Below are 16,926 nucleotides of genomic sequence, written 5' to 3' on the forward strand. Positions count from 1 at the left end.
TTTATTTAGGTACACTGTAGCATGAGCGCACAATTGTCATTCAAAAGTGAGTGACAGCGCTGAAAACTGAAAAATGGCCTGGGCAGGAAGGGGGTTTAAGTGCCCAGTAACCAAGTGGTGTAATATTCATGATAAATTTTAGCACGGATATTATCCTATGTTAAATACACAAACATTTGAAACCAAACCCCAGCAATACTTCATAAACTGTTACAGCAAGCAGGAGTTTCCTTTAGAAATAAAGGTTTTACATAAAAGCTGATTATTGTAAGCACCAATGCAAGTGTTACATGGCTTGTCTCATCTCTGTAACTGATGCATTCTGCTGGAGAGCTTGTTGTTTTGAAAAACAGACTTGCTGCCTAATCGCCATCAAAATTTGGTCTTTTTATGGGTGTTTCCACTGTCCTGGTGCTTCAGGACCTCCAAAAAATGTGATGGGTAGTCAGAAAATTAGATGCATAATTTACATGTAGTTTATGTTCCTTGAAAGCCCAAAGGTGCTCTTTGTATTTTTGGCCCCTCCATGTGGCTAGGCTGTGAAAAAGTCTCACACATGGTATTCCCATCATCGGGAGGCATAGCCGAATGTGTTTTGGGGTGTAATTCTAAAGCCTCGTACACACGATCGCATTTTCCGACGGGAATTGTATGATGACAGGCTGTTGGCGGAAAACCCGACCGTTTGTACACTCCATCTGACAATTGTTGGATTTTCCGCGGACAAATGTTGGATGGCAGGCTTTAAAATTTTCCACAGACAAATGTCTGTTATCGGATTTTCCGAGCGTTTGGACTTTTGTCCGCCGGCCTTGTGTACAAAGTACAAACACGCATGCTCGGAAGCAAGGACGACCTGGAAGCGGTCGGTCTTGTAAACTAGCATTCATAATGGAGAATTAACATTCGTGACACGGCAAATTATGAAATCTCGAAATGCAGCGCACATTCTCTTCTTCTTTAATAGGATAATAATGAAGCTGCTTTGCTGGTGATACTGATGGAGTTATTGCAAACAAATTTTCAGAGGTTTTTTTTTTTTTTTTTTTTTTTCTTCTAGTGATATCAAGAATAATATTATTATGCTTGTTGTTGTTTTTGTTGTTTTTTTGGTGCAAGTTACCACAGCACCGTTATCCCGTAGTTTTTAAGACCCCTTTCACACCGAGGGCGTTTTGCAGGCGCTATAGCTTTAAAAATAGCGCCTGCAATCCACCCTTAAACAGCTGCAGCATTGTCTCCAGTGTGAAAGAATGAGGGCTTTAACACCGGAGTGCTGCGCTGGCAGGACTGGGAAAAAAGTCCTGCCAGTAGCTTCTTTGGAGCGGTGTGTTTACCGCTGCTCCCCATTGAAATCAATGGGGCAGCGCTGGGATACCGCAGGCAAAACGCCGCTATTGCGGGCGGCTTTAACCCTTTCTCGGCCACTAGCGGGGGGGTAAAAGCGCCCCACTAGCGGCCGAAATGCGCCGCTAATCCGACGGTACAACGCCACTAAAAATAGCGGCATTTTACCGCTGACGCTATGGGCAGCCCGGTGTGAAAGGGCTCTAAGATTCAACTATGTTGGTGTCTCTTGTTAATTTTACATTGTATTTTTTTTTAAATGTAACTGTCTACTCCCAAACTGTCATTTGAAGTAAAACACATGGCCAAGTATTATTCTCCACAATTTTTTTTATTGTGCATTAAAAAAAGAAAACAAAGAAAGCTAGACATGCTAACTGCCAATAGAACTTAACCAAAAAGTGCATTCTATGCATCCGAAAATATATCAAATCATTATTCAACCAAAACATTAAAATAAAAGCCTCACACATGTGTCCTTAATGAAGGGGGTCAACAATGCCAAGGGTTGATGAAAGCAGGGGTCTGTTATCCAGAGATAATTCCGAAAATCATCTGGATTATTCTCCTGGAGCTTCCACAGCAAAGGCTTATGACGTAATTGGTCACAATTTAATAAAGAAACCAATTTTTGGTCCAAGAAATCCTCCTCCTCCTGTTTCTGGACTGGACTTGGGTCAAAGCAATAACTCCAAGGCCAATAATAAATAACACGTTATCTCCTCCGATTCGAACGGCCGTTCAGAAACGAAATGAAAAGCACGAATCAACACTCGCCAAACATCTACTAACACGAAACTAGCAGAAGGAGCCCAAAGGGCGGCGCTAAAGAGCTGAAAAACCACGTAGTACGTCACTACGTTCGCGTTTGTTGGCCAACCATTGTGTGCTGTTTGTATGCAAGACAAGTTTGGGGCCAACGCCCTTCGGACAAAAGTCAGCGGTTTTGTCTGCGGAAATTCCGATTGTGTGTACGAGGAGTGCCTATGCTGTGTGAGACATAACATGTTAAAATGACAACTTTTTCAAAAAATAACATTTTCTTAACCCATTTATGCCTAAGGTTGAATTTTTTTTTATTTGCGCGTTAAAATGTATATGTTACCTAGAGCACTAGGGTACAAAATACCTCCCACATCACTACTGTTCCAATAATGGAATAAGAGGCAATAATGGGTTAATTTCATCATTTTCAAAAATCTATATTATGAAAAAAATTACAACTTTATTAAACTTACCATGCCTCTTACTAAATACCTTAGATCAGGGATATGCAATTAGCGAACTTCCAGCTGTTACAAAACTAAAAGTCCCATCATGCCTTTGCCTCTGGGTGTCATGCTTGTGGCTGTCAGAGTCTTGCTATGCCTCATGAGACTTGTAGTTCTGCAACAGCTGGAGGTCCGCTAATTGCATATCCCTGCCTTAGACTGTCTACTTTCCAAAAGGGGTAATTTGGGGGGTATTTGTACTGCCCTGGCATTTTTAGGGCCCCGAGAAATGTTAGGCCGTCAGTACATCAGGATTGATCGATTTTCAAATCTATATATACCATAGTTTGTGAACTCTAAGACCCCTTTCACACTGGGGCGGTTTTCAGGCGGTATTGCGCTAAAAATACCGCCTGAAAACCGCCCCTAAACAGCTGCCGCTGTTTGTTCAGTGTGAAAGCCCGAGGGATTTCACACTGAAGCGGTGCGGTGGCAGGACGGTGAAAAAAGTCCTGCAAACCGCTTCTTTGGAGCGGGGAAGGAGCGGTGTATTCACCGCTCCTGCCCATTGAAATCAATGGGACAGCGCGGTAATACCGCGGCTATAGCCGCACTGTACGAGGTTTTTAACCCTTTTTCGGCCGCCAGCGGGGGGTTAAAACCGCACCGCTAGCGGCCAAATACCGCTGCAAGAACGACGGTACAGCAGCGCTAAAAATAGCGCTGTTGTACCGCCGACGCCCCCACCGCCCCAGTGTGAAAGGGGCCTAACTCTCCTACAGACTAAATGATATACACTGATTTGGGTCCTTTTTACCAAAGAAATGTAGCAATATACATTTTGACCTAAATTTTTGAAGATACAGTTAGGTTCATATATATTTGGACACCAGCACAATTTTAGTTTTTTTCAGGTATTTACCAAAACATACTCAAGCTATTATTATATAATGGATATGGGCTGAAAGTGCCCACTCTCAGGTATGTACAATTAAAATCAGAGGAAGGGCTTGGGAATTACAGTTCTTAAGAATAGCCACCCCCCCCCCCCCCTTTTTTTCAAGGGACCAAAAGTAAATGGACAATTGAATCAAAAGCGGTTTCATGGCCAGGTGTGGGCTACTTCTACGTTTATTTTTTCATCAGTTAAGCAGGTAAAGGGTCTGGAGTTCATTCTAAGCGTGATATTTGCTTTTGGAATCTATTGCTATGAACCTATATCATGCGTTCAAAGGAGCTGTTCATGCAAGTGAAACAGACCATTGTAGGCTTCAATAATGAAACAAATCCATCAGAGAGATGGCCACAACATTGAGAGTGGCCAAATCCAACAGTTTGGTACATTCTGAGGAAAGAAGAACACACTGGTGAGCTCAGCAACATAAAAAGGTCTGGACGTCCACGGAAGACAACAGTGGTGGATGATCGCAGGATCCTCTCTATGGTAAAGAAAAACCCATTGACAACATCCAGACAAGTGAAGGACACTCTTCAGGAGGTGGGCGTATCATTGTCAAAGCCTACAATCAAGAGAAGACTTCACGAGCGCAAATACAGAGGGTTCACCACAAGGTGCAAACAATTCGTAAGCATGAAGAATAGAAAATCCAGATTAGACTTTGCCAAAAAACATCTAAAAAAGCCAGACCAGTTCTGGAAAAGCATTCTTTGAATGGATAAAACTAAGATTAATCTGTACCAGAAAGATGGGAAGAAAAAAGCATGGAGAAGGCTTGGAACAGCTCATGCTCCAAAGCACACAACGTCATCTGTAAAACATGGTGGAGGCAGTGTGATGGCAAGGGCATACATGGCTTCCAGTGGCACTGGGTCATTGGTGTTTATTGTGATGTGACAGAAGCAGCCGGATGAATTCTGCAGTGTTTAGAGATATACTGTTATGCCGTGTACACACGGGCAAACTTTTCGGCATCAAAGGTCCGACGGCCTTTCCGACTGACTTTTGACTGACTTCTGACGGACTTTCGAACGAACGGACTTGCCTACACATGATCACACCAAAGTCCGACAGATTTGTACGTGATGACGTACGACCGGATTAAAAGTTCGTAGCCAATAGCTGCCCTAGCGTCGGTTTTCATCCGTCGAACTAGCATACAGATGAGCGGATTTTTTGACCGGACTCAAATCCGTCGGAAAGATTTGAAACATGTTTTAAATCTAAAGTCCATCTGATTTTCGACCGAAAAAGTCCGCTGCAGGTCCGATGAAGTCGACACACGGTCGGATTGTCCGGATTCGTTTCGTCGGACCAGTCTGGTCGAAAAGTCCGCCCGTGTGTACGTGGCATAACTCGCATAACCCGTAAAGGGGAATGTAAAGGTTTGTGTGTTTTTTGTTATTTTTATTTATTTTATTTTTTTTATGTCATACTTGCCTCCTCTGTAAAAGGGTTTTGCACAGAGCAGCCCCAATTCTCCTCCTCTGGGGTCCCTCAGTGGAACTCCTGGCTCCTCTTCTGGAGAGCCACTTTTCAAGGGGGCACAAGTGGGGATATGCTCCCGAGTTCTGCTGCTGCGTTCATTGACGGGCAGCAGGACTCGGCCCTGGCTCCCGAATGCATTAACCACTTCCCGACCGCCGCACGACTATATACGTCCTAAGTTTGAACGGGGATATCGTTGTTATAGCAGCAGTTAGCTGCCATAACCCCGGTATCCCCGTTTTCGTGCGGCGGCCGGCTTTCAGATAAAAGTGGTCCATGCGGCGGATTCGCCGCGAGATCACTTTTATCGGTGGCGGGAGAGGGGCCCCTCCCGCCGCGATCCGGTGCCCTCCGCCGCTTACCGGAGCCGTCGGTAGCGGCGGAGGCGATCGCGTCCTCTGCCGTTGTGTGTCAGGAGATGAGTGAGGCCAAGATGGCGCTCACTCGTCTCCAAGATACTGCTGGGCGGAAGCGACGTCAAAACGTCACTTCCGTCCACGCCTCTTAAAGGCATATTTTTTCAAATGTCATTTTTCTAAATGACTTTTTTTTTTTTTTTTTTATTGCATTTTAGTGTAAATATGAGATCTGAGGTCTTTTTGACCCCAGATCTCATATTTAAGAGGTCCTGCCATGCTTTTTTCTATTACAAGGGATGTTTACATTCCTTGTAATAGGAATAAAAGTGACACAATTTTTTTTTTTTTTTTTTTTTTAAACAGTGTAAAAATAAATAAAATATTTTAAAATAAATAATAAAAAAAAAATTTTAAAACCCCCCTGTCCCGACGAGCTCGCGCGCAGAAGCGAACGCATACGCGAGTAGCGCCCGCATATGAAAACGGTGGTCAAACCACACATGTGAGGTATCACAGCGACCGGTAGAGCGAGAGCAATAATTCTAGCCCTAGACCTCCTCTGTAGCGCAAAATATGCAACCTGTAGAATTTTTTAAACGTGGCCTATGGAGATTTTTGAGGGTAAAAGTTTGACGCCATTCCACGAGCGGGCGCAATTTTCAAGCATGACATGTTGGGTATCAATTTACTTGGCGTAACATTATATTTCACAATATTAAAAAAAAATTGGGATAACTTTACTGTTTTATTTTTTTATTCAAAAAAGTGAATTTTTTCCAAAAAAAGTGCGCTTATAAGACCGCTGCGCAAATACGGTGCAAAAAAAGTATTGCAATGACCGCCATTGTATTCTCTAGGGTGTTAGAAGAAAAACCATATATAATGTTTGGGGGTTCTAAGTAATTTTCTAGCAGAAAAACCTGTTTTAAACATGTAAACACCTAAAATCCAAAACGAGGCTGGTCCTTAAGTGGTTAAGGTGAAAAACCTTGAGGGTTTACAACAAGTAAAAATGCAAGTAAATTACTGCAATTTGATGTAAAATTTTCTATTTTTGTTTTGCTGCTCTCTACTCAGTGCTGTATTACTGATCTTTACTCAACTGTGTCCATAGTCAAAAATACATCTCATTTCAGATCAGTAAAAAACTAATTTTTTTTTTTACTCCCATGTGCAACAGGCCTAAGTGCCTATAGAGTGGAACTTAACCCATTACAGCATCCTTTTTTTCTCTTTGTTCCTCCCCCTTACAAAAATGGGAAAAAGTTATTCTAATCTTGCCTCCTGGTATTGCCATGCCTCACCTATCCCTGGAGGTTTACCACAGGCACATGTATTACCACAGGCACATGCGCAGTGCAAGATTTAGTGCATGCGCAGATTCAACGTGGCTCAACTGTGGCATATTTGTGCAAAAGGGGGATTCCTGAGCATGTGCACAGATGCTGTGGCGATTTGCATCCATGTGCCAGAAAGTAACGGCAATTGTGCGCATTTGCAGAAATTCCCTGTGTGCAGATTTCTGAAGGTGGCTGCACGAAAGGGGGTGGGGAATGGATTGATGCAGCAGTGAAGTTGCGCTTGAATTGGAAATGGACTCTCCAGATGTTCCAGGCATTGCTGCAATGCATCAATCCAGAATGCTCCTCTTATTGTTGGTAATCTGGTTATCGAAGGAATTCCCACTTGTGATACAGGGGTTGATCTCCCCAAACAAACCACTGTAGTTTTCTTGTCTCTGAGGTGGTATAGGAGGAAGAACCTCTCGGTGAACCTGCAAGGTGCTCTCTGCATTCCTGCCACAGTTTGTTACATAGAATTCAGTGTGGAGTCTGATTTTAGCACAGCTGTAGTATTTGAATAGCACTGATGGTTCGCTCTTTGCTTACTTGCTGCCTCAAACTGTATTTTATACCCAAATGACAGCTTTTTTGTTTACCTGATATCTGACTGTGAATATAGCTATCATTAATTGATGCATTTATTAATTGATGCATTTTTTTTTAATTTTTTTTTTTTTTTTTTTTTTTTTATCGTAGTCTGTTTTTTTTTTTTTTCCTTTTTTTTTTTTTTTTTTTTTTTTTTTTTTAAATATATATCTCTTCCAAACTTCATATTAGGAGTAGGCTAGAAATAATAAAAATATGTGAGAATGAATACATGATTCAAAATTTGTGAGCATAGACATGCTTTAAATGTGTTCAGTTCTTTTTGGCTTCCAAGACAAAAACGTGACTTATGACTGCGTGTGCAGTAGATTTGCTTAATTAGGTAGTTGCTAGTAGCCAGTTCTATCTTTAAGCCTCGGTTCACACCAGAGACGGCACGACTTGCAGGTCGCCTCACCGAGGCGACCTGCACACGACTGCCGGGGCGACTTGCAAAAGGACTTCTGTATAGAAGTCTATGCAAGTCGCCCCCAAAGTCGTACAGGAACCTTTTTCTAAGTCGGAGCAACGCAGTTCCATTGTACTGAACGGGACGCTACTTGTCAGGCGACCTAGGTCGCCTGACAAGTCGTCCCAGTGTGAACCGAGGCTTAGTGATTTATTGTAAACGATCACCTTGTAAAACAACCCATTCAGTTTAAAATAGAAATGAAAGGCAAAGCATTTTTTTTATAGATTTAAATAAAAAAAAACTTTATTTTTTATTATAAGTTCCCTCTGTTTTCAGCTGCATAAGAGCTGGGGAGAGGAGAAGCAACAGCACGCTGAGCTTTCCAGTGAAAGGCTGTGCAGGGAGGGGGGGGAGACGACTCTGGTCTTTGGAGGAGAGCAACCTGAGTTCCCAGCATAGCTAGAGAATGGACTACAGTGTGTTCTCCTGCCTCGTACACGCGATCAGAAAATTGTACGAAAAATACCACTTTTGGAGCGCTCATACGATAATTGGATCGTTATTACAGAGCTTTCCAGAGCCGATCATGACAGTTCATCCAATAGTATCTGATCGGACACACACGGAAATTTTTTTTCGTATGATGCCAGATCGTACGATTTTCGTTTTAATCAGTACAGTTGTCCGAAAATGCAATAATTACACTACAACACATTACATCACTTCCGAATTTTTATTCTGTTAATATGAGAATTTTTGTGACTTTAGTAAACTCTTCAGGTTTGATCTGAGCATGCAAGAAAAAACTGACAATCATTCGTCCGATAATCTCATCGTGTGTACCAGGCATCAGTGTGGTCAGTTTTTAATAGGAGAGCAGAGAGACTGGTGGGAAGACCAGGGATTTCACACAAAGGAAGCAATACAAAGAGAACAGGATACTTTTTTTCATACAAGTTCATGGTACAGCAGGCACATATCAGGAATGTGGAATGTTGGGGTAACGAACACTTTAACATGTGAAAAGAAATGTTGCTTGAGAGATTTAATGGCAGAATATTATTGATATATCAGGCTACACTACTTAGCTTTTCAGGAATGCTATCTAGACAACTAGAAATTGCTCACAATAGCTCAGGCACTCCCAAGGCCATTACTAAGGCCCTTTTTTTTTTCCCATGCTGATTTCTATTGTATTCTTGAGATTCAAGCAGGTGCCAGAGGCGCCTGCATAGTTTCGAATTATTCATATTTTACCAGTGTGTGAGCCCAAATCTTCCTAAAAAACAAGCCTTTAGTGGTCTGATTTTTATGACCTCCGTTTTACATTTGTGCACAAGGACATCTAGTTGTTAGTCCTCCATAAGGATCAAAGTACTGTTTGGGATCTAGCCACTATCAACACTGGTCCTACTGCTCAAGCTGAGTTTGGCAGGGTTGTCCAATTCCAATGAAAAGTATTAAGCCAGCCATGGAATGATCCTTTTTATGAATTGGTATAATTTGGTCATTATTGGTGAAAGCTTTCAGTGCACTCAGGTGGTTACTCATAATGTATTGACTGTATTGGTAAATATGTCAGAGCTTTCAGAGATGACCAAATCGTAAACTCTTTGCCAGTTTCCAAATAGGCTGCTCCATGTCTTTGGTAAGCCTGTTTACAAACCATCATTCTTTCAAGATTAGTATAGCAATTAGCTGTAGCTCATCAGTCGTAGGCATTATCCTTCTAAATCTAGACCGAGAAATGTAATACTGTTTTTATAGACTGGACTTAATTAGTGAAATGTTACATCTTAGTCTGATACAATGAATACTTCAGTGTAAGCATTCTGTGTGCTCTTTGCTTAGGCTGGTAGCATTTCTGGACAGACCGAGAAGAAGACGATGGATTTCACAGCCAATTTGTCAGGTATGTAAAGCACTATTTTATTACCAACATGATGGCTTTCCTTTGTGTAATTTTAGATGTTGTTTGTGCTGGTTTGTTTTTGAATGTGCATGCTGAGATGGATATAGATATAAATATACAGTATGTATGTGTGTATATAATACACACGTACATGTGTGTGTTCCAGATCATTGACTCACTGAGGTCAATGTGAAGAAAGGATAAATATGTAATTGAAAAAAGAATGGGGAGGTGTTCCAATCTAGTGCAATAAAAAGTACTATTATTAAGAGCCCTTGCACACTGGGGCGGTTTGCAGGCGCTATTGCGCTAATAATAGCGCCTGCAAACCGCCCCGAAAGTGCCACTGCTGCCATCCCAGTGTGCAAGCCCCGAGGGCTTGCACACTGGAGCGATGCGCTGGCAGGACTGTAAAAAAAGTCCTGCCAGCAGCATCTTCGGAGCGGTGAAGGAGCGGTGTGTATACCGCTCCTTTACCGCTCCTGCTCATTGAAATCAATGGGACGGCGCGGCTATGCCGCCGGCAATGCGCCTCTGCAGAGGCGCTTTGCGGTGGTATTTAACCCTTTCTCGGCCGCTAGCGGGGGGTAAAACCCCCCCGCTAGCGGCCGCATACCGAAGGTAAAACGCCGCTAATAATAGCGGCGTTTTACCGCCGACGCCGCCCCAGTGTGCAAGGGCTCTAAAAAAAGTTTTAAAAAGCTTGAATGTGATTATACACAGTCTTTTTGATACTTAATAAAGTTTTAGTTTTTATTGAAAGAGCAAGTAGGGTACACACCGTTTCAAGGCCAACCTGCATGAGATCTAAAAATGGCAATTGTGCCTGGGTACCAGCCGGTCCACAGCTGTGATCAGCAAAAATAGAAGACAGAAGTGGCGCCACTCCAATGTACAAAATATGGCTTCTTTATTGATTCATTTACAAGACACCCGCAGCTCCAGAACAGTCAGTAAACACATTTCACATCAGTGCTTATTCATTAAAGTGGTTGTTAACCCACTTCTACCAAATCGTCTTATCCCCCCTGTACCATTATAACGTGTGTGCCTGTGTTATGTAAAAAATCTTTCGATCTGTAACCATATAATCTCGGCTCTGGGCGCTCAGCTGACTAGTCAGTTATCTTCTCTCTCCGGCTCACAATTCCAGTGGGCGAGGCCGAGCTCTCTCACTGATGTCATCTGGGGAGGAGGGGGAGAGAGAGCACGCCGACAATTAGCTGAGCGCCGGGAGTGGCACGTACACGTGTACAGATCGGCGGATTTTTTACATTACACAGGCACAGGGACACATTTTATAATGGTACAGAGTGGATAAGACAATTTACTAACAGATATGAGAGGAGCGGGGGGGGGCGGCGGCGGCACTGGTACGAGCAGGGCGAGGACAGAGGAGCCAAGGACACGAGAGCTGCAGATAGCAGGCTGCGGATGACGGAATCATGTAAACTGACCACGGGGTCAGGGCTCAGTAGCCATGATATACCGTGGTCAGTTTACAGGGGGGAGGGTATAGCCAGGCAGGATCAGCCAGGTATTTTAGGGTATACAGTAGAGCTGCACAATTCTGGCTAAAATGAGAATCACGATTTTTTTGCTTAGAGGATAGATCATGATATTCTCACGGCGTAACATCATCTTTCACATTAAAACAAAAAAATTGTGCTAACTTTACTGTTTCGTTTTTTTTTTTTTTTTTATTTATTGAAGTGTATTTTTTCCCAAAAAATTGCATTTGAAAGACCGCTGGGCAAATACAGTGTGACATAAAATATTGCAGCAATTGCCATTTTATTCCCTAGAGTCTCTGCTAAAAAAATATATATATATATATATATATATATATATATATATATATATATATATATATATATATATATATATATATATATATATATATATATATATATATATATATAAATATAAAAAATATTGATTTTAACTTAAGAAAGAAGTGTCAGAAAAAGATTTAGACTTTGTGGTTAAACTTCCTGCATTTACAAGTTGTTTAAAGCTTGGCAGGATTGCCTGGTTATTTGTTTACACAGAGAAGTTTATCCCTTTGATCTAAGAAGGAAGTTGGATACAATGTTTCAAGTTCTAAACTTGGCAGACTGCCTGGATGTTTTCTTTTCACAGCTGAGTGAGCAGATAATCTCTCCACTTGTTTATATGAAAGAATCGGCAAACTCAGCAGGAGAGATCGTCAGGGGAGGTGAATCGAGATCTCACGATTTTTTTTAACGATTAATTGTGCAGCTCTAGTATACAGGGGGCCAAATGACACAACAGAAGCACTGTGCTGTATAACATGCTTACTGTATAACAAGATCCTTCTTTCCCTTTATTTTTTTTTAAATTTTTTTTTCTTTAACAAACGCTTTAACACTTCAGCCCCAGAAGATTTTACCCCCTTCCTGACCAAAGCGCTTTTTACAATTTGGCACTGCGTCACTTTAACTGACAATTGCGCGGTCATGCAATGCTGTACCCAAACAAAATTTGGGTCCTTTTTTTAACAACTTGAGCTTTTGTTTTGGTGGTATTTGATCACCTCTGCGCTTTTTATTTTTTGCGCTATAAACAAAAAAAAAATAGGGTTTTTATAACAGCTTACCTGTAAAGTCCTTTTCTTGAAGTGCAGCACGGGACACAGAGCCATAGTGATAACTATATGGGTATATAGCCACCTTTAGGTGATGGACACTGGCACGCCCAAGACAGGAAGTTGCCTTCCTATATAACCCCTCCCACACTGGGAGCACCTCAGTTTTGTAGCCAAGCAATATATGTACATCTCAAAGAGGGGAGGGATCTCTGTGTCCCGTGATGTACTTCAAGAAAAGGATTTTACAGGTAAGCTGTTAAAGAAAATAGGACTTTTATATCGTACATCACGGGACACAGAGCCATAGTGATAACTATATGGGATGTCCCAAAGCAATGCCCACTGAGGGGAGGGAAACACAAATAAGAATGACGCCATCAGACTTGAGGACCTATACTGCAGCACACTGCGCCCAAAGGCGGTATCCTCTTGTTTCACATCCACTTGATAGAATCTAGTGAAAGTATGGACTGAAGACCAGGTTGCAGCCTTGCAAATCTGAGCCATAGAGGCCTGGTGATGCACTGCCCAAGAAGCACTAACTGCTCTGGTTGAGTGTACCTTGATCTTAAAGGGTGGAATCCTCCCTTTCAAACCATAAGCCTGAATTAATAATTTGCCTAACACCTCTAGAAATGGTAGTTTTTGATGCTGTCTGTCCTTTCTTAGGATCGTCTGGCAAAACAAACAAAACATCTGTTTTATGAATCTGAGCAGTTGCCTTTAAATACATTTTATTTGCTCTCACTACATCAAGGGAATGTAGTGACTTCTCAAGCCCAGAAAGAGCTTCTGGAAAAAATGAAGGAAGGATAATATCCTGGTTCAGATGAAAATCTGACACCACTTTAGGCAAAAAAACTGGATGAGGCCACAACACCACCTTATCCTTGTGGATAATTAAATACGGCTCTTTACATGAAAGAGCAGCTAATTCTGATACCCTTCTTGCAGAGGATATCGCAATCAGAAATACTAATTTCCTTGTCAAAAGGACCAAGGGAATAGATCGTATTGGCTCAAATGGCTGTTTTTGCAATACCGACAAAATCAAGTTTAAATCCCAAGGACATAATGGTGACCTAATTGGCGGATTAAGCCGAGTCACCCCCTGTATAAAAGTCCTGACCAAGGAATGAGAAGTGAGTGGTCTCTGAAACAATACCGATAAAGCCTAAAGCTGACCTTTTGATAGTACTTAAGGCCAGCTTAATTTCTACTCCTAATTGCAGGAAAGCCAGAATTCTGCCTATGACATACTTCCGAGGATGCCAACCTTTGGATTCGCACCAGGCAACACATGCTCTCCAGACTCTATAATATGTGACTCTGGAAGCTGGTTTCCTAGCATTAATCAGGGTAGATAGCACTGACCCTGAAAGACCCCGATTCTTCAGAATGTGGGTTTCAATAGCTAAATTTAGCGTTTGTAAGGTAGGGTGAAATACTGGTCCCTGCGAAAGCAGGTCTGGATGTGGCAGGAGGGTCCCCCACTGCCATCCTTATGATCTCCGCATACCAAGATCTTCTGGGCCATGCCGGGGCTACAAGAATCACCGGCTTTCCTTGCCTGATTCTGCGAAGAAGACGAGGTAGCAGCTGAACAGGAGGGAATGCATAAATCAGTGAAACTGATTCCACAGGGTCACCAACGCATCTGACCCGCAAGCAAGAGGATCTCTTGTCCTTGACACAAAGTTGTCCAGTTTCTTGTTGAACCTGGATGTCAATAGATCTATGTCCGGGTCCCCCATCTTTGGCATATAGCCCGGAAAATGTCGGGATGAAGAGACCATTCCCCTGGGAACAACTGCTGGCGACTTAAGAAGTCCACCTGCCAATTCTCTATTCCTGGAATGAAGATTGCCGATAGGCAAGGTACATGCTTCTCTGCCCAGGCTAGGATATGATTTACCTCCCTTTGGGCTGCATGACTCCTGGTGCCCCCCTGGTGATTAATATAAGCCACTGCTGTGGCATTGTCGGATTGGATCTTGACAGGACAGTTCCACAACCTGCACGTCCAGGCCTCCAGAGCCAAGCGTGCCGTCCGAATCTTTAGAATGTTGATGGGCAAGGTTTTCTCGGTTGTGGACCATTTTCCTTGGACAGAGGCTTCTTCCAGGACTGCTCCCCAACCCGAAAGGTTGGCATCTGTTGTTACCACCTTCCATGTAACTGGTATGAAGGATTTCCTCTTCTGCAGATTCTTGGTCATGCACCACCAACTGAGGCTCTGACGTACCTTTGGAGTCAGATGCATTGGGAAATCTAGAGCTTGGACCTTTTTGTTCCAAGCAGTTAGTATACCGTTTTGCAACAGTCTTGAATGAAACTAGGCATAAGGAACGGCTTCGAATGAGACCATCTTCCCTAATAACTTAATGCAAAGGCGAACGGAGGAATTCTTCTTTGTCCTGACCACCTGAACCAAATCCCTTTTTATAATGCTGATTTTTGCCTGGGGCAAAAAAACTCTTCTCTGCGCTGTGTCTATGATCAGACACAAGCACTCCAGCCTTAGAGGCTTTAAGGATGATTTTTCTAGGTTGAGAATCCAACCTAGGTATTTCAGGTAGTCGACTGTGCTGACCACACTTTGGTCTAAGTGGGCTACCGACCAGTCTACTAGTAACAAGTGGTCTAGGTATGCTATAACCGTTATGCCCTGAGTTCTTAGTCTGGCCAAAGGTAGAGCCAGAACCTTTGTAAAAACCCAGGGTGCAGTAGCGAGGCCGAAGGACAAGGCTTCAAACTGAAAATGTCGCCTTGAATAGCAGATATTTCTGATGAGCGGGGAAGATGGTCACATGCAGATATGCACACTTGATTTCGATTGACGCCAGAAGTTCCCCACCTTGTAGGATGGAAACTACTGACTGGATCGACTCCATGCGAAATGAGCGAATGTTCAGGAACTGATTTAACCCTTTAAGGTCTAAGATGGGTCTGACATCTCCATTTGGTTTTGGCACCGTGAGAAGGTTTGAATAAAACCCCCGACCCTGCTCTTCCACGGGAATTCCCCTGATCACCCCTTGGGATAACAGCTTGTCTAATGCCAGGAACAGGGATTGCCTTTTCTCTGGATCTTTGGGAACGTTTGACCTCAGAAAACGAGTCGATGGAAACTCCCGCAACTCTAGTTTGTAACCTAGAGCTATAGTGGAGGTGACCCAGTTGTCCTGAATCTCTTCCTGCCACACCTTTGCAAACGGCAAGTCTTCCCCCCACCCGAGTGAGCGGGGGCGCCCCTTCATAAGGAGGCTTTAGCATTCCCATCTAGTGGTGATTTTTAGGTATGACAAGAGAAAATATTTTTGCTCAAAGAAGAATCCTAAGCAAACCAAGTTTCCTTAGGGCCTTCACTTACCTTATCCCCGCCGCAGTATTCTGTTGGAACCAACAGATCCAATTTTCACCCATCACGGCGGGCTAAGTCTAAAGACCTTCAGGGACCGGGTTCCTTTTTAAAAGGGATTTCCACTCCCCTGGACTTGTATAGCACCCTGCTAGAAAGGCTTTGGCATTTTAAAAAATGACCAAAGAACTGGGTCCCAGGGTTCAGCCCTCCAAGAAATGCATTACAGGCAAAACCTTGTTCCAGGTACCATCCACTTTGGCCCTTAAATGGCACTTTGAATGGATCCGGATTGTTAGCTTGCTCGTCCAGCAAGGATTGCTCTAGTGGAGCTCTTCATAATACATCTTTAACCGTGACCAACACCTTAGACACTGGTGAAAAAACTGAGGTGCTCTCAGTGTGAGAGGGGCTATATAGGGAGGCAACTTCCTGTCTTGGGCGTGCCAGTGTCCATCACCTAAAAGTATAGGTATATATCCATATAGTTATCACTATGGCTCTGTGTCCCGTGATGTACGATAAAGAAAGGAGACCGACCATTTTGGAAAAAAAAAAAAAACTATTTTTTGCTATAATATCCCCCAAATTAAAAAAAAAAAAAGGAAGAATTTCTTCATCAGTTTAGGCCAACATATATTCTTCTACATCTTTTTTGGTTAAAAAAAATTGCGATAAGCGTAAATTGATTGGTTTGCGCAAAAGGTAGTGTCTACAACTATGGGAAAGAGATATATTTATGGCTTTTTTTATTATATTTTTTTTATTTGTTTTTACTAGTAATGGCAATCTGCAATTTTTTTTTTTTTTTTTTTTTTCTCGGTATTGTGACGGACAGATCGAACACGTTTGACACATTTTTGGGACCATTGACATTTATACAGCGATCAGTGCTATAAAAATGCACTGATTACTGTGTAAATGTCACTGGCAGTGAAGGGGTTAACACTGGGGGACGATTAAGAGGTTAAATGTGTGTTCTAACTGTATGGGGATAGGACTGAGTAGGAGAGGAGACATATTGCTGTTCCTACTTTTGTAGGAACAACGATATGTCTCCTCTGACGGCACAGGGATTTGTGTGTGTACACACACAAATCCCCGCACTGGCGCTCGTGCACGCGATTGTGTGCTCCCTCTGGTGGCCGAAATAAGAATGTACCCATACGGGATTTTACCCAGGAGAGCCATAGCTGCGTGAGCGAGTCGGGAACCAGTTAATAACAATAAAAAAAACTTTATTTTATATAGTGCCTTTTTTAAAGGTAGCTTCTCAAAGCACTTTAAAAGGAATACACGGGATAACAAAGGAAAAAAGGGACAGTTATGTGAAAGTTCG

At 42.6% G+C, this 16,926-nt stretch overlaps 1 protein-coding gene across 1 annotated transcript in view; it reads left to right on the forward strand.

Moving 5' to 3' along the window:
• Positions 1-16,926, forward strand: part of IREB2 (iron responsive element binding protein 2) — a 70,541-nt gene that overhangs the window by 11,420 nt on the left and 42,195 nt on the right. Inside the window, exon 2 of the mRNA XM_073619176.1 lies at positions 9,555-9,615. Within this exon, the coding sequence (XP_073475277.1) occupies positions 9,555-9,615 (61 nt within the window). The remainder of the gene's footprint in view (positions 1-9,554; positions 9,616-16,926) is intronic.

The sequence above is a fragment of the Aquarana catesbeiana genome, linkage group LG03, assembly GCF_042186555.1.
Source record: "Aquarana catesbeiana isolate 2022-GZ linkage group LG03, ASM4218655v1, whole genome shotgun sequence".
Lineage (NCBI taxonomy): Eukaryota > Metazoa > Chordata > Amphibia > Anura > Ranidae > Aquarana > Aquarana catesbeiana.